Source organism: Papaver somniferum, chromosome 7 (assembly GCF_003573695.1).
Source record: "Papaver somniferum cultivar HN1 chromosome 7, ASM357369v1, whole genome shotgun sequence".
Taxonomy (NCBI): Eukaryota; Viridiplantae; Streptophyta; class Magnoliopsida; order Ranunculales; family Papaveraceae; genus Papaver; species Papaver somniferum.
In genome coordinates, this window is record NC_039364.1 from 206,395,763 (window position 1) to 206,419,674 (window position 23,912).

Below are 23,912 nucleotides of genomic sequence, written 5' to 3' on the forward strand. Positions count from 1 at the left end.
CACATCTCACGGCTTAGTCTTGCTGAACATCAAAAATCGATGAAGCCGCCACACACTGGAGCACCCGAACCCTACCACCTAACCAAACACCCACCTTCTTCCCAAAACAGTCGAGCCCCTCTTCCTTCCCCTCTGCAGATCTGCAAACACCATGTCCTGCCACCACCAGAACACCACCTCTGCCACTGCCACTCCATATCCGCTACCACCAACTCTCCACCTGCTCAACCACCGAAACCCCTATCACTCTAACATTCCTCTCACTTCTTTTCACTGTTTTCCCCTAGTCTAGGGTTTTGAAAATAGAGAAAAAGCATTGATAGACATGGTAGAGAATTAGGTGAAGCTAGAGAGAAATTGAAGGCATGGAGAGGTAGAGGAGGACAAATAGAAGAATGGGTCGAGTTTAATTTGATGTTGCTACATCAAATTAGGTAAAGAAATCAAACCCTAGTCTACTGTTTTTAATTTGGGAATTTTTTTGGTAGAACCCTAATTGTGTCTGTGGGTATAAATAGGAACTTTGGGATGTTGTAAAAACTTTATGCTGGACTAGCCAGTGTCCAGGACTTTCAAGTTCTGTTAATGTTCAATTTTAGTTTCACATCAGTTCCTGTTAATGTGCATGTTTTAATTTCATGTTTTAATTTCCAATCAATTCCTGTTTATGTTCCTGTTAATGTGTTTATTTTCATATCCTGTTGATGATCCTGTTAATGTGCTTGTTTTGATGCATTGTGTTGATAAGTTCCTTTGTTAATGTTCCTGTTATGTTTAATTTGCTGTTAGTTTGATGGAATGCTAGGCTAGTTACCTTTGAAGCATTGAACTGATTGAGTAATGGAAGAAATCAGTGCTCATAGCAAGCTGATTATCTTGCCATTCCTTTTGTATGCTTAGGATGCAATGTGCTGATTGTGCAATGGAAGAAATCAGTGCTCATAGCAAGCTGATATCTTGCCATTCCATTTTTGTTTGCCTGTATTCTTGCCTTAGCCTTGCTCTTTTAGTTTCACTATCATCCTTGCCCTTGGCCTTAGGCCTTGGTTCACTTGCTTTGTTCCTTGTTTTTGCCCTGTGTTGCCCTATGTTGCTTCCATGTTTATTTTGTTTGCTATTTTCTTTATTGCATTGCCTTGTGTTGTTGCCACTTCTCCTTTCTGCTACACTGCTGCTGCAGCTGCTGTTGCTTTTGCTTTTGCCCTGCAGCTGCTGTGCAGCACTTGTGCTGCTGCTGCATTGCCTTCCTTTCTCTTGCTGCTGCTGCTGCTTCCTCTCCAAAGCCCAGCCTACAGTCCACTGTTAGCTCAATCCCATTGAGCCCAAAAGCCCAGAGCACAACTTGAGCTCATCAGAAGACCAAAACAAAAGCCCAAGGTTTAGTTCATTGAGGCCCAGTTCAGCCCAAGCCTAAGTTTAAGGCCAAAGCCTAGTGTACTGATAGGCTAAAGCTAAAGCCCAATTCAATCAATTGTGGGATTAACCCAAAAGCCTGAACTCAATCAAAGGCCCAAAGCCTAGTGCACTTCAAGACCAACTGAGCCCAAACTCAGTTCATTTTATTGTTAAAAACAAACCCATTAAGCCCAATTCACTCAAAGGGTATTCAAAGCCCAACAACAATTTAAGAACCCAAAATAGCTAGAAACACTCCAAACACACCCGATCTTTGTGGATCGACCCGTACTTGCACGAGCTACAACCGACGACCGTGCACTTGCGGTATTACTGTAGGCCCCCGTTTTTATTGCGCTTAATTTTATACACTTCTCCGGGCCCACCAAGTTTTTGGCCGGGGATAATTTTTAGGACCTTTTCAAAGCCTATCATATAGACACTTCAAGAATGAAGCAACTAGTGCAGAGGAGTCCGCTCATGGGAGATTTAAAGATCCCATCTAGTCTGGTCAAGGCAATGTGGTTACGGTCAGCGAGGCAATGGAGCAATACTTTAAGGATGATATCAATAGGATAAAGGAGGCTTTTGAGAAAAGATCAATGGAAAGGATGACTCAATTTCTTCGTTATGGTAAGTTGCTCCAAGGAATAGAATTCAACGTCTCTCATTGGGCAATAAAACATATGATGAGACAAATGGAATATGAGACAAATTACGAAAAACCGGGTGATGTGTGTATTTGTCCCGACATATCTTCATTGGGGCTTCTGTGTCGTCATATGCTTGTGAAGTATGAAGAAATGACACCTATTGAGGTTATTGATCCGTTTTGGAAGCAACTATCTTTCGACCCTCCCCCTTTGGGAGATCCCGGGCAATATCCATGGGATAAGAACGAAGCAAAGGAATTCTTCGAAGCTTACTCACGTGGCATATCGGTAAGCCGGCAAGTCTTGTTGAGCCAACTAAGGCTAATTACTCGTCCATGGATCGCACAAAGTGAAGAGCCAAGAAAGGGAGATCCAATAGGTAAACCACAAACTAAAACGTCAAGGAGAAAGCAAAGGGTAGAATTGAAAGAAATGACTCAACGTGAAGAAGAACGCAGGGCAACTAAGAAACGAGATCTAACCGCATGTGAGATTTCGGAACAAAGGTTCGTGGAAGCGCAGGTTCCAAACAAAAGAGGTAGGCCGAGGAAGGAACCGCTATCAAGTCAACAACAAAAGAAGGATTTCGTATCCACACCAAAATCCAACTCATTGGAGGTTCCAATGAAGAGAGGTAGGCCGCCAAAGGTATCAACATCAAGTTACAAAGAACAACAAGGTGAGCGTTCCGAAGCCATACCCATAGTCGACGTAGCGGAGGTTCCAAGGAAAAGGGGTAGGACTCCAAAGGTATCAACATCAAGTGACATAGAACAACAAGGTGAGCATTCTGAATCCATACCCATAGTCGATCTAGCGGAGGTTCCAAGGAAAAGGGGTAGGCCTCCAAAGGTATCAACATCAAGTGACATAGAACAACAAGGTGAGCATTTCGAAGCCATACCCATAGACGATCTAGCGGAGGTTCCAAGAAAAAGGGTAGGCCTCCAAAGGTATCAACATCAAGTGACATAGAACAACAAGGTGAGCATTCTGAAGCCATACCCATAGACGATCTAGCGAAGGTTCCAAGGAAAAGGGATAGGCCTACAAAGGTATCAACATCAAGTGACATTGAACAACAAGGTGACGAGGCAAAGGTGGTGACAAACCCAAGTGATAGCAAAGTTGATGTAGTTTTAGTTCCAAGGCGAAGGGGTAGGCCTAGGAAGTACGTACTCCCATCACATATCGAAGACAGTGCAAGTGTAGAGATTGCTGAGGATGGTTGCGAGAGGTTGATTCTCCGAATCTTCTTCTTCTTGCTCTTGAGCAATCTTAGCAATTCTTTGTTCCTGTTTTTGTTGAGCAATCGATTTTGAGTTCGATTGGGCATTTGTTTTCTTTCGTGGAGGCATTGTTTATGATTCGGGTAGGTTAATCGACAAAGAAAATTTTGAATCGACGAAGAATCGATGAAGAACGATGAAAAAAAAATTCAAAACCTAACCCTAAGAGTGCGGGTAGTGAATTGAGAGAATGGGGGATATGTTTTGGTTATTTGATTTTTATGTTTTAGGAGAAAGGGTATAATGGTCTTTTCATAATGTTTTTTAATTAATCAAAGGGTATTTTAGTATTTTCATACGCAAAAATCACCCCTTAGCACACACTATGGGTTGGGGGATGTTGATCTTTTTTTATCCCCCAATTTCGCATTCTTTTACTAACTTCAAAATCAATTAAACCTTCATAGTCGACCAAAAGCAATTACACCTTAAGTAAAAGTTGATTTTTTCTTCTTCTGTTTTTTGATCGATAAAGAAATTAGTGCTGACTGTAAGAATATTTTGTATGACTAGAAGTATTCCCTTGGGTCCATGTAATAATCTTGGTATTCTAGATTATTGCTATACTTATACCCGGTTTCATTTATGGGATTATTCCTAATATCTCTTCTTTGCTGGACGGTCGAGATTTAATGTCAGTACTAAACCCTAGGAACTTGGTCCTTCTTCTACCTATAAAAGGAATACAATGTCCATCAGTATTGGGTTCGGGAATTTTACCATTCATAATTTAGGATGTGAAGAAGGAGAAACCAAGAATTCCACGAAGTACTACGACTACGGTAAGATGATCGATAATGTATCACGGATTAGCTCTACCAGGTATTCCGTATAAACTATTCTTGTATATAATTATCGTGTGATTATCATGAAGTTCAACGATCCTAAATAACGTATCTATAAAGTTAAATCTTATAGTTGTCATCTAGAGCTTGTGTTTAGAACTCATGATCGTCCGTTGATAATAAGCGATAACCGTGTTTCTTTTTTCTCTTTGCCTGTATTACCCTATTATGCATCCGATTGATTACATAAATATACGATCTAATGAGTGATTAAATTAACGGTTGCTTCCATGATGTACAGTTGGTAGTAAAGGGAATTGTTTAATTATTCTGATTAATCCATAAGCACTGTCGTGATTCCAAAAATTTCCTTGCACGTCTGTCTATCAAATTAGGGTTGTCGCTGATTTAAACTTTTTGGCTTAATTCCTATCTTATTGTCAGAAGAATATCTAGTGGTGTAATAACGATGGGCCTGTGATCCATGTTACCAAATGTTAATGGATTAAATTTTTAAAGAACGATTTTTTGGGACCATGGTTTGGGGACCATGGTTTTATTTTGGGTAAAGAAATTAGAAGTAAATCTAGGTCATCCCTTATCTGGATATTTATATTAATACCTAAATTATCCTCCTGATTAATTTTGGGTGATGATTAGTTAGTGTTAATAATAGTTAATGTAATGATTAGTGAGATGATTAAGTTAAAGATAATTAGTGAGATTAAAAAATCAGATGGTTTTTTTTTTTAAAGAAGTAGAATTATTGAGAGAGTAAAGTTAGAGAAGATGAAGAAGGAAAACATGAAAAACGATGGATTTTACCGACCACAACCGGAGGAAGGGTATTTGGGTATCCAGGTGTGCTTCAAACTTAGATAATGTTGGTTGAATTGTTCCAAACTTTCAAGAAAAATGAAAAATTTTATGTAGATTTGGGTCAGTTCGGTTACCATATGTCAAGAACATGTAACCGAACACACCTGAAAGTGTAGTTCGGTTACGTTTTCCAAACACGCAGGTTACCGAACTCGCTCGTTAATGGAGGTTTTGGTCGTACAGTGTGATGTTCGGTTACCTAGGATAAAATGGTAGGTAACCGAACTTTGAACTTAACAATTTATTTGGGTACATCTTGTGTGTTCGGTTAGTTCGCAAACTTCAACGCAACCAAGTTCCCAACCGAACTGCAGGTTAAAAGTAACCTAGTGTTAGAAGTTCGGTTGGTTTGCAAACTTCAACATATTTTGCGAATCAACCGAACTGGCTTATATATGCATATATGCAATTAGGCAAACGTTGGGTTACTACGAAATTTATTTCTTGGCGAATTAGTAGAGTTCGGTTGCGAAGTTTCAAAGATAGAGTTCGGTTACAAAGAAAACTTAACATTTTTGCGAACGAACCGAACTTGTGGACTTCTCATTATTTTCGTAAACTAAAGTTCGGTGATATCCTTATTTTGCGAAGGAACCGAACTTATGGACTTCTGTTGTTCTAATACAAGGAGTTCGGTTAAAAGTATTTTTTGCGAATCAACCGAACTCTATTGGCTAAGTTCGGTTACTTTGTAGTTTTAAAATTTTTTGCGAAAAAACCGAACTCTATTGGCTAAGTTCGGTTATTTTGGAACTCAAGATAGTGGCCACAACAACACAGTTCGGTTAGACTGGATTTGTTTTTTTCAGTTCTAAGGATGGAGTTCGGTTACTTTGTAGTTTTAAAATTTTTTTGCGAAACAACCGAACAGAGAGTTCGGTGACTTAGTTTTAAATCCAATAGAACCGAACTGTTCTTCGTGTTCTTCATTTTCAAGAAGTTCGGTTAGTAAACTAGGGTTTTTTGGAAAATCGACCTAACCGAACATGGCTCTGTAACTCCTACTAAAACCTTATTTTGATGATTTATATTCGATTGAAGCAATCAAAATCAAATTAAAGTGAAGGGTTTGTTGGAAAATACCTCTGGAGTGGTCCCATGGCAGAATCAGGCTGCGGCTGGCGTCTTTTATACTCGATAAAATTATCAAGTAACAGAACTTAATTGTGATTGCATTGATGTTGTTACATTTCTTAAATAGGCGGTGGTGGTGGTGGGAGGAGGTGGTGGTGGTAATCGGTGGTTGGTGGTGGTGATAATCAGAGGTGGTGGTAGTGGTAATCGGCGGTGGTGGGCGGTGATGGTGGTAATCGGTGGTTGGTGGTGGTGGTGGTGGTGGTGGTGGGAGGAGGTGGTGGTTATATATATATATATATAGGTGGTTATTAGGTTGGTTTTAAATTAAATTAGGTTAAGGGTAGGTTAGTCATTTCAACGTTTTAGGACACCCCTTATCACTAGAGGGAAGGTGGCCTAATAAAACCATGGTCCCAAAAAAAAAAAATCATGATCCCTAAAAAAATCATTCTTTTTAAATCAGCTAATAGGCTAATAAATATGGGTGGGTAATAAATGGGCCACTAACATTTGGTGCATAAAGAAATTACTAAAACAGAAGAGTTTTATCTTGACCCGATCCCTACTTAAGTCTTTCAAACTCAATGGTACTAGCCCGATCCATTTTATGCCAGCTCACTGTTCCAACCCGGACCAGGCTAACCGTTCTGCTGTTTATCCAAGTTCCAGACTGTTCGTACCCATCTTGGTTTTTTGTTTACATGTATAGGCAGTTGAAACCAATGTATGATAGGGTCATGGATAAATGTAATTCAGCGTCAGTCCGAAATTTGATCTCCGTTATGTGGATGATAATAGTGAAATTTGTGCATAAGGTCCGGGAACTAATATTATTACGCTTCCGCCCTATTGAAATCGTTAAAATTGTATAACCCTTGCCGATTTCTTATCAAATTTTGTTTTTCACCTTACTCGGGTGTGTACATTATGGTATGGCCTTATGTGTCTGGGTATTAAAGTATGATTTCTTTCTCAATGCAGAGTTTTTTAATTGTGAGAGATTATTGTGCTTAAGATTATTATGTCGGGATTCTTTAACTATCACCACAGTGGTACTAAAGTGTTTTATCTTAGCAATAATAATAATGCTATTGTGGGCAGGTATACGTGTTAGTTAATATTAAGTTAATGAGACAATATTAACTTTAAAACTAATGAAACCAATTTTTATTGTAAATTAACTTACGCTTCCGCTTTATCGAAACACTAAAACGATTTTTTATCAAGTTTCATTACAAATTTTATGATGAAAACCATTTTTTGACAACATTAAATTTGTGTGTGCATTATGATATGGTTTGTGTGCTTGTGCGTTATGGTATAGTTTCTCTCACATTATTGTTTTTCTTTAAATTTTATGGGATTATACTTAAAATTATTTTAGTATAATTTCATTACCTAATGGGACTCTTTAGTTATCACCATAGTGATACTAGAGTGTTATATCTCAGTATAATTATAATGTTATTATAAGCATGAATTTGCAAACCGTAAGTGTAGGTTTTGCAGTTATCGACATCATGTGATAATGACATTATTTTAGTTGATTGTCTATCACCACAGTGATGTCAAATCACTTTTGGTCATGATCACAATTTTTTCAAATGCTTGTAATCTTGTTTTTCTTACATATATCAGAACAAAATTTACCCACAGGAAATTGAAGTTCACATATTTAAGAAAACACTGACTGATATGATTGTTGATCATACATTATGGATATGAATTGATTTAAATCTTGAGGGTGTCTAGTGTCATTATGTTTAATTTTTCTTTTGACCGTTTTTGATAGACAAATTCAAATAAAATCATGATTAAGTAAACGCCACATGATTTTTGGTACATACTTTCTTTAAAATGCTTATTTAAAGTTTTTACATTCTTATTATAGAATTGAGTAACCCATAACGGATTTTCATATTTTAAATGCGCAATCAAATGTGGTACTTTAAGTCTAAAGCTTGGTGCATTTTTTAAAGAAGAAATAAAGCATTATTGTTTTTGGGTTAATTTCTTATATTTGTGAAAATCATTATCTACATATAACCTTTATTTATTCTGATCCTTAAAACTAGTATCGAATTTAACTAGCAACGCATCAAAGAACTTTCTTCATCGATATTTTATTATTGAATTATACTTATAGACTTGCTTAATACTCGATTTTGGTTTATGAAAGGTTCATCACATTTGGATATTTTTTAATTAAAGGGTGTTGATATTTTCACAATTCATATATGACATGTTTATGATTAATGTTTTAGGGTTGCTGATAGACGCATTTATGTGTCTATTTTCATCTCTTTTGTGTATTTTGTTAGTACCCATTTTTGCTTATTGTGGTGTTTTTATGTTTGTTTAGGTGTTTTTGGAGAAATACCCCTTGTGTAGAAAGAGTTGCTCAATAAGTAATGTTTTACACCCCGGAGAAATGGACTGAAAGGCACCCCAGAAATGCACCGGAAACGTCCCAAGAAATGTACCGGAGGATCCCAGAAAAATTACTATTTCCACCCAAATTACTATTCGCACCCCAGCACTCTGGATAAAGGGCACCTTCTTCTCAAATTCAAATAAACTTTTTGGCGGGAAAATTGGTTCATCAACTGGCAGATTTTAAATCGACAAAATGAAGGTGTTGTGTTGCGACTCAATGGCTCAAACTTGGTAGGAAGATGTGATATAGCTTAAGGAACACATTGTGGGCATCGGATTTGATCGGAATTGGCTGGAAATCCTGGTTTGAGTCACGAGCTCAAAACAGAGCAACGTGTCCTGTAACACGAGTTTGATTGTGTGTTTGCCATGCATGGAGTGTTTTGGAGGAGTTCGATGACTTTGGAGGCGTGGGGAAGGTTAACTAGAGCGTGCAGGATCAAAGTTTACGTGTGTAGAAGCCAAAAATGGAAATTATTGTTAAATATGGGCAGCGAGCAATGACGGGATTAATGGGAGATTATACGGTGTTATGGTCGGATATTTTTGTTCTAAAACACTATAAATACAAGGCTAAAGAGTTGAGAAGAGTTGGAGAGTCTGGGGGATAGTTTAGGAGTCGAAAAAAATCAAAAAGAAGAACACGCAGTGAAGAGTTTTCTGCTGGTGTAAACTGAAGAACGCGAAGAAACAGACGCGTAGAAGCAGTAGTTTTACCCAAGCGTCTGCGACGCTCAAGTGAGGGACGTATTCAACCAGGAAACGGCACTTCCCTTTTGTCGCTGTTCTAACAGCTGTTTGTAACGTTTTTATGCGTTGCAAACAGTGTTGTAAACCATTTTTTCTCCATTTTCTCTTGATTGTAAACAACTTTTGAGTATCAATGAATCATTTTGAGAGGTTTTTCATCATGAGTATCTAAATCCAATCCCAGGGGTGACGGAGGAAGCCGTTCTTCCAAAAGTTATGTGGTAAAATTTATTTAAATTTATTTATGCAACTCTTTTATGATTAATTGCACCGAATAAATATGGAGTAAATGATTTTTATTAATCAATTGTGTTTTCTCTTGATGGAGTATGCTTAGTAAATTGCTTTTGATACTTCATGCTCGCGATTAACAATGGATGTTTTCAAAATCTAATTTAGGCAATGATTAGAATCACAATTCCCTTTGATTGGAGTTATATTGTCTAGAATTGCATGATAAGAATTGTTATTGAATCACATAAATTTTGGTGGATGGTGGAATCCTGACCCCCAGTAAAAATTCTCTCCCATATTTTGTTAATATTGTGCATATAATTTTATTTATTTAAATCTAGAAAAAAGTTACCTTCACAAGTTCGAAAAGAACCCAGTTTTCACCACTATCTACAACAACATTTGAAAATACATCAAATTTTTGGCGCCGCCGACGCGGACCTGTGCTTAGGTAGAATTTTTTTTAGGTTTATTATTATTTTTTTCCTTTTTACGTTTCTTTTTGTCTTTGATTTGCAGGTTCGAAGTGGAGTACTAAGGACCATGGAAGGAAAAGCTTAAAGCGAAAGGAGCGAAAGAGGAATTTTCTTTTTTTTTTGTTTTATATATAGAAAAGAGAGGAAAAAAAAAAGAGAGATTTTTATATTTTTTTTTAGGTTATTTTTCTTTTTCATTTGCACTTTACTTTATTTGGACTTTGGACTTTAAACAATTGGACTTTATTTTTTTAACCCTACGAAGGGTATTATTATTAAAAAAAAAAAATTATTATATAAACTGTGTGCAGGGAAGGACGACGATTACTATATCGTCTCGGCCCCTCGGGTTCGCACACGGCATAGGAGTCGTGGCCCGAGTCGACGACAACGGTTCATCGCCCGTCTGGTACGGGAGGTAAGTCCAATCGAAACACCCGCGAATCTCCTGCAAGCGGGTTACTGTCTGTCTTAAGGTGATAATTGTTTGAGGACGAACCGGACTGTCTTTATTTTCCTAGTAAAGGGCAAGGCCTGGCCTAAACAAGATAAGGGTTCGGATTTCATCACCGTTCCCTTCTTGCCCGCCTTAGGAAAACAAAACCTAACGCGAACCCAAGCTTAAAATTTGGAATAGAACGAGACCGATAGGGTAACGAGCTTAATAGGAAACTCTTTCGAAAAATATTGGTTGCTCTTTAAGCACACTCCAAAGTTCATGATGGTTTCTGTGAGTTGAATGCGTGACTGCGCCGCCTTGTGATAGCGGTGAGGCCTTGGGTATCAAAGCTCCACTGAGCTTCCCTCGCTTCAATTCAACTTACTTTGACTCGGATTGATTCCAGAGGGGTTTTCTCAAATTGCAACGAATTCCCTTTCGAAAGATAGAAGCTGGTCTAGAAACAATCTAAGTGGAGCCATCATGCTTTTTGTTTGCTAGAAATCTTTAGGTTTGTTTTGGTGAAGTCGAGTCGGCCTTGTTTGTGGTTGTGTAGAATTCCCTTGCAATTAAGAATGTCGAGCTGGTATGATAGAAGCCAATACAAAGAATATCGACCTGAATTTGAATATGGACATCATCCTTTTTATGACCATGTTGGGAATAGTGGTTGGGAACTCCATCCTTTGGAAGGATATGGGTCATACCCTGGTGAGCCCAATTACTGTCCACACATGCATCAGTCTTACGAGTAAGAAGATTATAGTACTAGTTCTTCGTCTCTAGAGGAGACAATCAAACTATTGAAAACTAGTCCCTATTATGATCCTTCTGAACCTGTTCTTCCTCTAGAAGAGTCTCTCAAAAAATTAACTGAGAATACAAATAGGTTTGTGTTAGAAATGAATAAACAAAATTCACCCATGAGTGAACCTTTTATACACAATACCATAAGGAAGCCATGTGAGTCGATTCAAAAGCTTTTATTAGAGGCCCAGAACAGAACTGCTCAAGATAGTCTTAATTTCCAATATAGTGTTTCCAATAGTACCCTTGAAAATGAGGATAGTTATTTGCCTAATTTAGAGGACGAGGTTAGAATTGGTAACACTACTTGTTTTGATAAAGTTCGATCTTTTTCATGTTATTATAGTGATGATTATGATGAGGATAGTATTGATGAAGAACATGAAATATGTAGGCATAGTGATCAGGAATTTGTTACTCCGATTGAGTTTTATAATGATAGTGTTGTTTCTAATACAAATCCAAATAATTTTAATAATTATTCACCTATTCAAAAGGATGTGGATTTGACTAGAGATACCACCGTTTTAGACGATGTAGTTCATGATCCTTTAGCCTGCAGTATGTTGGATAGTCCATTATTTGATGTGCCTATTAGTGAATCGGAGGAGGTAACTATGATTAAAAGCTTAGTTTATGAGACGTTCTCTGATAATCCTTTATATGATTGTGATGATGGTTTAGAGGAAAGAGTTTACCCTGAGAATACTGTTTTAGAATCTAGCGATTTAGAAACACTAGTCTTAGAAGATGATAAACTCGTAGAAATGAGTGAGGATGAACCCAACTTAGAAGAATCTATTGAACATTTCCAGGAATCTGATGACTTAGAAATTAGGGAAGTTGTGACTAGTCTTTCTAGAGACACAGAAAACTCTAAGTTTGGGGGTGATTATCATTCTCCGTGTGCTTTAAATCTTAGAAAGTACCCTCCTGTAGGACTTGACATTTGTGCCTCAACCATCTTACAAGATTATCTTCATACACGTTTTCCCGAACCTAATGATGTCCAGAAAGAAGCTCAGTTTTTAGAAACCCATCCTCTGGTTGATGTGGTTAACCCAGGCTATGATACCAAGATTGACTTTGTTTTCCCACCAAAAACTTTTCAACCAATTGTGGGAACATATAAATTTCAGATGTGTCAATTATTAAGTTTTGAGACTAAACCTAATTACTTTAGGAGATTAGGGTCGACACATCTGTTTAAGGAATACCACCACTCTCTTTGTGGTCAGCTGTGTAAGTCAAATCTGATTGACTTTAAGGATCCCCATTTATTCAGGTTGTTATTATTTTTAACTGAGTTTTTCCAGACTTTTAAACCTGAACTGTTGGATCTTAGCTATGAGTAAGTGCATCCAATGAAAATTTTCTATCAAGATCCTTTCATAGAACCTGAACCTGAACCACAATGGGACATAAATATCTTAATCAGGAAACTGGGTAAGGGCACGCTAGTCTTGTTCATTTTCTTGGTTCACTGCAATTTCCTGTTGTCATCTCTTTTTGGTTTTAAAGACCCGCAGTTATTCCGGCTACTGTTATACGGTTCGAGTTGACTAAACCTTTTCTAAGTCTGGCTGAAGACTTTAAACTTAGCACCTTTTGGGAGGTAACCCAATCTCATGCAACACGGTAATATCCTTCCTTAACTCTTTTGCTTCAAATAGTAACCGTTTCTCCTTGTTCATGCTTTTAATTTCATCTTTAGAACATTGAGGACAATGTTAGATTTAAGTTTGGGGGTATGGGAAAATCTTTTAGTTGCAATAAATAAACTCCAGAGCCTAGAAATTTACGCCTATTAAGGATAGCACTAACCAATCTAAGTGGATGGAAACATTTTTGTTTTAGGAGTTGAGGAACCAATCTGACTAGATGGAAACATCTATAGAGTCTATTCATAAAAGCACAGAGCTCAGGTGTTAGAAATAACATGATAGTTTCGCCATATCTCGTCGAGTCCTTTTCACTTTCTATTTTTAGTTTTCTTTTATTTCAAGTGATTTGGTGGGGCACACGATTCAAGTTGTTACCTTTGCTAGGGTGAAATAGAGTGACTGAGTTACCAAAAAAAAAAAAACCGGACCAGTTAGGCCAATCGGAATAAGTATTAACACTTGGATAGCAATATGCGTGTGTTCTCCCTGTTTCCGTCGCCTAAGCAAGCGTGGAATGCAGGACCCGTGGGAACTATCGTGTAATCTGCTGACAAGAAGCATGTGCTTGGATCAAAAAGATCTATTCATGCCGTTAAGTTAAAAAAAAAAAATGGTTATTGTTATGTGTAGTCAACTGCTGGTTCCCTTGTATTTGCCAGTTTGTTGACCTAGAGTTAGGATTATTGACCACTGGTTCCCTTGTATATGCCAGTGTGTTAATATTAGTCAGACCGGTATCTCAGTCATTTAGGTTAGGTTCACCTTGGCAGAGGCCTTCAGACAGATATGGGAAACACCGTTCACTTTTCAACCATCTACATTTTTCTTTTTCCATCTTCTTAATCTTTTCATGTGATTAGTCTGACTCCGAGTATGATGTCCATCGTGAAACTATCTTAGTAGAGCTCTGTCACTTATATGAATTTTAGTATGCTTGAGTGCAAACTCGTGTACAACAATTGGAATTTCGCATCAGGGTTCTTCCTCTTAGAGTCAATAATTGTATGCCAACCAAGGAGGTTCTTTAGTGTTTTCCAAGGTTCTGCGTAGATAGCTAGGGTCTGGAGTATTGGTTTTTGTGGGTACACCTCTGATAAACCCACCCGAGATTAACTCGGTCACTTTTCAAGAATAAATTTTGCTCGAGGACTAGCAAATAATAAGTTTGGGGGTATTTGATAGACGCATTTATGTGTCTATTTTCATCTCTTTTGTGTATTTTGTTAGTACCCATTTTTGCTTATTGTGGTGTTTTTATGTTTGTTTAGGTGTTTTTGGAGAAATACCCCTTGTGTAGAAAGAGTTGCTCAATAAGTAATGTTTTACACCCCGGATAAATGCACTGAAAGGCACCCCAGAAATGCACCGGAAACGTCCCAAGAAATGTACCGGAGGATCCCAGAAAAATTACTATTTCCACCCAAATTACTATTCGCACCCCAGCACTCTGGATAAGGGGCACCTTCTTCTCAAATTCAAATAAACTTTTTGGCGGGAAAATTGGTTCATCAACTGGCAGATTTTAAATCGACAAAATGAAGGTGTTGTGTTGCGATTCAATGGCTCAAACTTGGTAGGAAGATGTGATATAGCTTAAGGAACACATTGTGGGCATCGGATTTGATCGGAATTGGCTGGAAATCCTGGTTTGAGTCACGAGATCAAAACAGAGCAACGTGTCCTGTAACACGAGTTTGATTGTGTGTTTTCCATGCATGGAGTGTTTTGGAGGAGTTCGATGACTTTGGAGGCGTGGGGAAGGTTAACTAGAGCGTGCAGGATCAAAGTTTACGTGTGTAGAAGCCAAAAATGGAAATTATTGTTAAATATGGGCAGCGAGCAATGACGGGATTAATGGGAGATTATACGGTGTTATGGTCGGATATTTTTGTTCTAAAACACTGTAAATACAAGGCTAAAGAGTTGAGAAGAGTTGGAGAGTCTGGGGGATAGTTTAGGAGTCGAAAAAAATCAAAAAGAAGAACACGCAGTGAAGAGTTTTCTGCTGGTGTAAACTGAAGAACGCGAAGAACAGACGCGTAGAAGCAGTAGTTTTACCCAAGCGTCTGCGACGCTCAAGTGAGGGACGTATTCAACCAGGAAACGACACTTCCCTTTTGTCGCTGTTCTAACAGCTGTTTGTAACGTTTTTATGCGTTGCAAACAGTGTTGTAAACCATTTTTTTCTCTATTTTCTCTTGATTGTAAACAACTTTTGAGTATCAATGAATCATTTTGAGAGGTTTTTCATCATGAGTAGCTAAATACAATCCCAGGGGTGACGGAGGAAGCAGTTCTTCCAAAAGTTATGTGGTAAAATTTATTTAAATTTATTTATGCAACTCTTTTATGATTAATTGCACCGAATAAATATGGAGTAAATGATTTTTATTAATCAATTGTGTTTTCTCTTGATGGAGTATGCTTAGTAAATTGCTTTTGATACTTCATGCTCGCGATTAACAATGGATGTTTTCAAAATCTAATTTAGGAAATGATTAGAATCACAATTCCCTTTGATTGGAGTTATATTGTCTAGAATTGCATGATAAGAATTGTTATTGAATCACATAAATTTTGGTGGATGGTGGAATCCTGACCCCCAGTAAAAATTCTCTCCCATATTTTGTTAATATTGTGCATATAATTTTATTTATTTAAATCTAGAAAAAAGTTACCTTCACAAGTTCGAAAAGAACCCAGTTTTCACCACTATCTACAACAACATTTGAAAATACATCAAATTTTTGGCGCCGCCGACGCGGACCTGTGCTTAGGTAGAATTTTTTTTAGGTTTATTATTATTTTTTTCCTTTTTACGTTTCTTTTTGTCTTTGATTTGCAGGTTCGAAGTGGAGTACTAAGGACCATGGAAGGAAAAGCTTAAAGCGAAAGGAGCGAAAGAGGAATTTTCTTTTTTTTGTTTTATATATAGAAAAGAGAGGAAAAAAAAAGAGAGATTTTTATATATTTTTTTTTTAGGTTATTTTTCTTTTTCTTTTGCACTTTACTTTATTTGGACTTTGGACTTTAAACAATTGGACTTTTTTTAACCCTACGAAGGGTATTATTATTAAAAAAAGACTTATTCAGAATTATCATAGTATTATTAGTAGCTCAGTACGACCTAAGAGTTGCATTAATTAAATGTGAAAATAGCCTTTATTAATGATAAATCTTAGTCTACAAATTTTAGAAATCAAAGTATGAAATTTAAGCAGCCTCCCATAATGGTATATGAAATTCAACAAAACTATAAATGTTTCAAGTTTTGAATGAAATTATTACATATTTATGCATATACCTCAAGATCAGTGGGAGAAATTCACACTCTTGGTCTTGTATGTTAAGACATACTAACTACGAGTAGTGATCTTGACTTTATGCATATCTCTATATTTTTTGAAATAAAGGATATCAATGAATCTTACCATGTGATAGTAATATCATATGGATTACTAAAGCTCTCATATAAGGCATATATCGAATATTCAAGGAATTTTGAGATAATAATATATTTAACAGATTTTATTTCATGTTGGATAAAAGATATAAATTTAATCTTCATTACGTCTTAATTCTGATATGAAACTTATAACAAGTTGTTGATATGTTAAAGAATCGAAGAACAAATTACAGGAAATCTATCAAGAATTTTGAGATACTATTTGAACTTATGTCTTATAATTAGTTAGCAAACCCAACAAGAGTTGATTGGGTTTTTCAGACTTCAAATTTTGTGGATGTATGGATTATATAAAGGAAGAATCCATTAATTATAGCCCAAAATTATGTTTGAATATTAATGACTGCGAGACTTAGAGATTTAAGTTTGTCTCTATATTGCTGAAATTAATCGTCTTAGCTTCGCAGCATTAAAGCATGATATGATACAATAGGAACAAAACACATGAACCTTGAGTATATATGTGCGAATCAAGAAATTTAGAAACAATAGTTGTTCATGTATCAGTTAAGCACAATTGCATTCAGAGATGCACTTATTGAACAATTACCATTTAAGACCTCTTAAGAAAAGATCAAAAATCTTAGGTTTATGGGAGTAATTGATTATTGAATTCAGCTAATTTATGTGCTTATTTTAGGACACTTATTGAGCTCTTATTTATGTCATTCTGAATTATTTCTGTATCCATGTTTAGTATACACTTATGTGAATGGATGATGTTAACAGAAATAGTCTTTCTTTTAAAGACATCATTGGACCATTATGATATCCCAATTTAAGACCTAGTTAAGTAAGTTATTTGTGTTGTGGTACATGGAAGGGAACATGTTGATAACAAGACAACGTGCAACCGCTATGACTCGCATAGATAACTTAGTTGACAAAGGTATTACGTTAACCATTAAATTTTGTTAGCAATTATGCGCGCCTTATGTTTTTCTACGATTAACCGTTAAATAGAATATCACATGGACCAGTGGGAGAATGTAAGAATATTTTGTATAACTAGAAATATTCCCTTGGGCCCATGTAATAATCTTGGTAATCTAGATTGTTGCTATACTTATACCCGGTTTCATTTATGGGATTATTCCTAATATCTCTTCCTTGATGGACGGTCGAGATTTAATGTCAGTACTAAACCCTAGGAACTTGGTCCTCCTTCTACCTATAAAAGGAACACAATATCCATCAGTATTGGGTTCGGGAATTTTACCATTCATAATGTAAGAGGTGAAGAAGGAGAAACCAAGAATTCCACAAGGTACTACGGCTACGGTAAGATGATCGATAATGTATCACGGATTAGCTCTACCAGGTATTCCGTATAAACTATTCTTGTATATAATTATCGTGTGATTATCATGAAGTTCAACGATCCTAAATAACGTATCTATAAAATTAAATCTTATACTGACGAGTTTCGAACACCCGGTCACTAGTATCATCACTCCATATACAGTCAAGTCAAGTCAGACTCCATATACAGTCAAGTCAAGTCAGACAGTTAAATGCATGAAACCCCTCGTGAAACAAAAGCGAAGCAGAAGATGGATATTTAAGGGCAGGTTCTGCCATGATAAGACAAATTTTTTTTAAAGATTAAATCACAAGGCATCCTCTAGGAAAGACTTTTGAAGGAAGGATGCATAACGTCCTCTTGTCATGGCATCTCTTAAAATAGCATTTTCACGCCTATTCACTTCTGATGTCGCTTGCTCTACTTCCTTCTCCGCCTCTAAAAGTCGTGCCCTGAGAGCATCACGTTTTGCGCATGCAGTTGACCTTTCTCTAAAGCAGCAACCTTTTCCTTCTCTCGAGTTATTTGAAAGTTCCTCAACAATGATTCAGTCTCCCAGCTCTTTTTAACATTTTCAAAATTCCTCTTAAGCCATTGCACGTTAAATTGAAGCGCTTCAGCATCTGCAATCTGCCTATCCCACTTACCAAGAAGAGCAACAGAAAATTCGTCCCTCTTCACAGTTTGCATGGCAGCTATGGACTTCAATAATTCTGCGACGCTAAGGTCAGAGTTGATGTTTTGATGATATTGCGTGTTACTAGATGCCCATGCTTTTCCCAAATCCTCTTATACAATGCTGCAAAACTTGCAGGCACTGGAAAATGGCCGATGTGGATTACACCTTCGTAATCGCTAATCATACTGATTGGACTTTCATGTTCTACTCGATCAAACCAGGGACCACCTTTATCATGTATGGTAAGGCAAGATTTTGAGACAAGGGAAGCTGGAATAGGTGGAAGAATTGGGACTCTTGCTGAGCCTACTTCCTTGCACGAAAAGCTGCAGTCAAGATATATATTTTCTAGTGTTTAATAAAAGACACCGCTAAACATTAAATGGAAAATGAAGTTTGAATACACAATCACCCTCCATCAAAATAAAAAATAAAAAATAAATTATAATCACCCCAATAATTTTCGTTTGTTGGTGTTTTTATGCTTGGAGATTTCCTTGAAAGCTGCAAGAGCGAACTCAATCTCTTTACTGGATAAATGAGCATCTCTTGACATGGTTTCTGTAAAATTCACATACTGAAAAGGCAGCATAACTTTTACTAGAAATACTACGTTGGATAAAATAAAATACAAATAGAGAGCAGTAAATAAACACGTTACTAATTATATTCCCTAACCTTGAAATTGTCATAAGCACGAAGATAACTATTCTCACGACAGCTGAGCACCATGGAGGGTGGTTCATCCCCAACTCCAACTACAATAATTGACAACGAATACTCCCTGCAAAGATGAAGTCTACTAATAAAAACAAGACCAAAGCAAGAAGAGGCACTAAACATAGTCCGAAAACAAAAGCCAAAGATAACCTTGCTTTAGCAATTGCATTGACAGTCTTTTGCTCAAACCAGCTTAGTTCGCCGGAATCAGTATCGACACTCCTCGTCATCTGTGATCCCAAATGAAAGCAACAGGTGCGCATTGTAAAATTTAATAGTATAGGATACCGACCAGATAACTACATGAAATTTAATTAGCTATCCTCGCATAAAAAGTAGAAAATGGATTCAGATTAAATCTGGATTTACCCGCGCATCGCTAATTATCAACAAAACATGATGTTTGCCAACATTTTTTCCAGCAATAGCCATAGCCATTCCTATGATTGCAACATATGAGGTTGGTCCTGCCAAAAGGAAGAAAAGTGAGCTAGGAGTACCAATAGAAAGACATACTTGCGATAAATAGAAGAAGTGGAAAAGATAATTGCAACCTGCCAGTTTCAGATTCGACGCGATAGTTCTATATCGTGTTAATACTTCTAAAAGTCCATTACATGGTAACTTGTCTTCGCGGAAGCTGAAGACGTTCTGATCTTGTGTAGATGCTATAAAAAAACATTTTAGAATACGTATTTAGCAAGACTTAAATGTAATATCACACATAATTTACCATCTCCAAATCCAAAGCAGTGAATCAGCTTATCCTTCATATAAGCCAAGGTTCTTCCAGTAAGCCAGAGAACCTGTTCATAGGGATTTTGAGCATCTCCAATTTGATGCAGGCTTCTACCATTGAAGGAACGTCGACCTGAATTATAAACTGAATTTTAGTCTCAATGTTGGAATATAACAGGATCAGAAGAAGTAAGAAGTTACACGATCCTAAGTGACTTTAGAACCTGCCCATGTGTTGCTAATCGAGAAATCAATTCCAACAATGAGACTAGAAGTCGCCAGATCAGCTTTTGCAAGAGCTTCAGCAACCTAGGAAAAGAACAAATCGTGATGGTCATCAGCGTAATAATCTAGTAACAACAAGACTTGCAACAGGGATACATATCATGGTTGCTTTGATATTAACGTACACTACAACGATCAATAACATGAGGGAAAGATGATCGTAAGATTTTATTCCAGAGAAGGGGTTACCCTCAAGAGATATTCCAAACAGCCTATGCAACATCTAAGTGCATCAGATTAAGTAATATACGAATGATGCAAAACTTATGAGTGCAAATTTGTGCACCCCTCAAAACCGGGATGCACAATAAACTTGCATCAGAACACACAATAAACTCAAAAGTGCCATTATCCGTTAAGACCTCTCTCTTTTTTTCACCCCTGCATCTCCGTTTTCTCTCCAACTTCTGTACACTTATCAATAAAAAGTGGATTTGGAATATGTAACAGCAAATATTCCCAACCTCAAAGTAAGTAGATGTAATTGATTAGGGAAAAAAGTTATAGTGCGTTTGTTTCAAGATTTTGGACGTCCAAGAATTGGATTCCGAGGGAATCCGCCCAATTATTCCGAACCAAACGGTCCATATAATTTGGTAATTGGATTCCTGGGTAATCCAATTCCCCCCAAAGCCATCTTTTTCATTGCATCCCTATACCAATGGAATGCAAACCGATTCCGGGAAGAAAAAACACGGGAAAAAGGAAATTACGAGACTGACCCTGTAACAAAACAAAATCTCGTTTTCACATTTCTTTCACATTTCATTTCTAAACTCGAGCGACGGGGAGAAGAAAAAAAACCCTAGAGAATCCATGGAGATCGACAAGGATTGAACTGTTAATCGTTGATTATTCTTCTACTTCGACAAGAAACCATATCATATTCTAAAACAAATCCATCTCTAATTTCGAGGGTGCAAAATCCATCTCTGATTTTGGGGATATAGGGTTAGGTAATTCCTCACCTCTCTTTGATTTTTTTGATTAATTCTTCTGATTTTTTGATGATTTCAGTTTAGTTGGTTGTTAATTTTGTTTCTTAATTCTTCTCCTAATATATACTATCAATTGTCGTCCTCTACTGATTTATGGGTTCAGTTTAGTTGGTGGTTAATTTATTAGCTTGTTGGGTGTTTGTCAAAATGCCCAAAAGAGAAATAAATCAAGATTTTGAATGAAAACTTGCATTAACTATAGTTTTTTATCTTGTGTTTGCTCAAAAGATACATGTTGATTTGTGGTTAGCTGAAGTTTCACATTTCAGGGGATTATATATATATGTTAGGTCACTGATATGAGTTTCTGTTGTATATTGGGAATATCTTGTTGGCTTATTGGTCATACAACTTACCCCAAATCATAACTACGAGCGGTACTTCAACTAGTTATTGCAATGTTAACCATTCAGATTTCCAAAAGGCGTATCACTCCAGCTGTATTTGATTTTTTTTTTGATTTTTTGATTTAAGCTTTTATTATTATTATTATTTTCTTTTTTTATTGAAGCTTTGCTGTATTTGATTCTTATGTCGCCAAACCGGCCAAATCCAATAATACCAATACATGGTCAACCCCTCGTTTAACACGGCTCGACATAAGTTGGTCATTTGTTGGTCATTAGTGATAACAGCCACCTAGTAATTTATGTCGTTCATCTATCTACCAATCCAGATTCAAGCAATATGTTGTTCATCTATAGCTAACGTTTTCTGTCTTTTTTCACATATAGGTCATTGTTGTTCTACTACCAGTTACACAATCAAAAGGGCGTTTCAATTTGCTTTAACTTTTCTCGTAAGTACTATTATTAGCTTTCGTGTTCTGTTTTTCTTGTTGAGTCTGCACCATAAGACATTACTTTATACACTCGTGATATCCTCGTAAAGAACAAGTACGATTACACCTAGGCTACTATTACACAATCAGTTTAGAATCATTGATTTTGATTGCTTTGTTGTATTCTGTATATGTGCATTATATTCTATCTGAATGTAGCTTGCCTCCAACCTGGAAATACTGTACATGTGTTTATTATGCTTGACTGTTCTTTTCTTATGCTTGTTGAACTCAGACCAACTTCCAGTATGGCTCCTCTAGTCTTGACAAAGAAAAGAAAACTAGAAATGATGAATGATAATATCAGAACAACGTTGGATGCTGTAACTTTATTTTACGTCTACTTTTATTCATATGTTCTGCGTTATCAAAGTTGCGTGTTAAGATCAAATGATCGTTTTGAAATGACTATTGTACGACTGTGGGTGATGCAAGATTTAGTTTACAAAAGCGACACAAATTGTAAATCGCAACTTCGCCTCGATAGACGTACTTTTCGAATACTTTGCCATAAGCTGTCCACAATAAGCGGACTAGAAGATAATAGGAATTCTGATGTTGAAGAAATGGTTGCGGTATTTTTGTATGTAATTGCACATCACCATAAGAATAGAGTTGTAGGGTTTATGTTCAAGCGATCTGGAGAAACCATTAGCATATATGTAAACACGGTATTGAAAGGAGTTATTAGACATCAAGGGGAGTTGCTTAAACAACCAGTTGCAGTGGCTACAAGTTCTGTTGATGAGAGATGGAATTGCTTCAAGGTATGGACTCAAACTTTGATGTTTCATGTCTTTTAAGAATATACCCCGTATCCTTAATGAATCAGTAATACCTTGTTTACCTGTAGAACTGCCTAGGGGCATTAGATGGAACACATATTAGTATCCATGTGGCAACCGAAGACAAGCCTAGGTATCGTACAAGGAAGAGCTCGATTGCAACTAATGTATTATGTGTATGCTCCCATAACTTGGAGGTTATATATGTGTATCCTGGATGGGAAGGTTCAGCTGCCGATTCTCGTGTTCTTAGAGAAGCAATATACAAAAAGAATGGCTTAGAAGTTCCACAAGGTAAGTTCATTAGTGTATTAAAACTTAAATCTGTGGATTAATGGGTGTTTCTAGTGTTCTGTAGTGAGATAATGATGGTTTTGCATGCTGACTTGTCTAGGTTACTATTACCTTGTCGATGCCGGTTATCCGAATAGTGGAGGATTTCTTGCGCCTTTTAGAGGTCAACGTTATCATTTAAAGGAATGGGGGCAAGGTCGTTTAGAACCAAGGACAGCTGAAGAACTATTCAATATGAAACATTGTAGGGCTAGGAATGTGATTGAACGCATTTTTGGATTGTTGAAAATGAGATGGACAATACTTCGGAGTCCTTCATGGTATCCAGTAAACATACATTGTCGTTTTATCATGGCTTGTTGTTTAATCCATAACCTTATTAGGAGAGAAATGCCTATGGATGAATTTCTAGAGGAAGACAATTATGAAGATGGACCAGTTAATTTAGTTTCTCCTGAAGAAAGTCGAATGATAGAATTTGTTGATTCCTCATATTATTGGGCTGTTCAGAGGAAAGAGTTAGCTGATCAAATGTGGGAAAGATGGACTGCACGTAGACGTAGACGCGTAGTTAGTTAAAAAACTTTGATTTTCCTGTATTAATCTACTTTTTAATAACTTTCGTTTGTTACTTATGTTTATTGAACTCCATTGCAGTTATAAGGATTTATGTTTGAAAAACAAGGATTTCGTTTGTTACTTTGATTTTCCTGTATTAGTTTATTCTATTTCATACTTCATTATTTTATAATTGTGAATCTCATTTATGCTTTCCCTTTTTTGTTACAAAAACAAGGTGATATTTGAGGTATATTTTTCTTCCATTTTTCAGTATTGCTTCATTTTATCATGTGTTTGGAATACATTCGTACAACTTATAATTGTTAACTTATTTTGTATGAATGCTTGTAAACAGAAA

General features: G+C 36.7%; 2 protein-coding genes across 2 annotated transcripts; one reads left to right on the plus strand and one right to left on the minus strand.

Moving 5' to 3' along the window:
- Window positions 1–17,872: 17,872 nt before the first annotated feature.
- Window positions 17,873–20,251, minus strand: LOC113293301 (E3 ubiquitin-protein ligase RGLG2-like; the record flags this gene model as incomplete). Its single annotated transcript, XM_026541989.1, has 9 exons — window positions 17,873–18,658; window positions 18,785–18,909; window positions 19,011–19,116; window positions 19,203–19,282; window positions 19,422–19,519; window positions 19,607–19,720; window positions 19,786–19,923; window positions 20,015–20,099; window positions 20,201–20,251. Coding segments are annotated over 9 exons (1,098 nt in total), but the record flags the coding sequence as incomplete, so codon positions are not given.
- A 1,911-nt stretch (window positions 20,252–22,162) lies between these two features.
- Window positions 22,163–23,572, plus strand: LOC113295852 (protein ALP1-like). The gene is made up of 3 exons (XM_026544181.1): window positions 22,163–22,681; window positions 22,768–22,993; window positions 23,094–23,572. The coding sequence occupies exons 1-3, from the start codon at window positions 22,163–22,165 to the stop codon at window positions 23,570–23,572; spliced, it is 1,224 nt and encodes a 407-aa protein (XP_026399966.1).
- Window positions 23,573–23,912: the final 340 nt, after the last annotated feature.

Excerpts from the sequence above, each read along its gene's own strand:
- LOC113295852 (XM_026544181.1), top strand. The coding sequence starts at position 22,163 with ATGGCTCCTCTAGTCTTGACAAAGAAAAGAAAACTAGAAATGATGAAT. Across the intron at positions 22,682-22,767 it reads AGAGATGGAATTGCTTCAAG|AACTGCCTAGGGGCATTAGA; the intron begins GTATGGACTCAA and ends GTTTACCTGTAG. Across the intron at positions 22,994-23,093 it reads TGGCTTAGAAGTTCCACAAG|GTTACTATTACCTTGTCGAT; the intron begins GTAAGTTCATTA and ends TGACTTGTCTAG.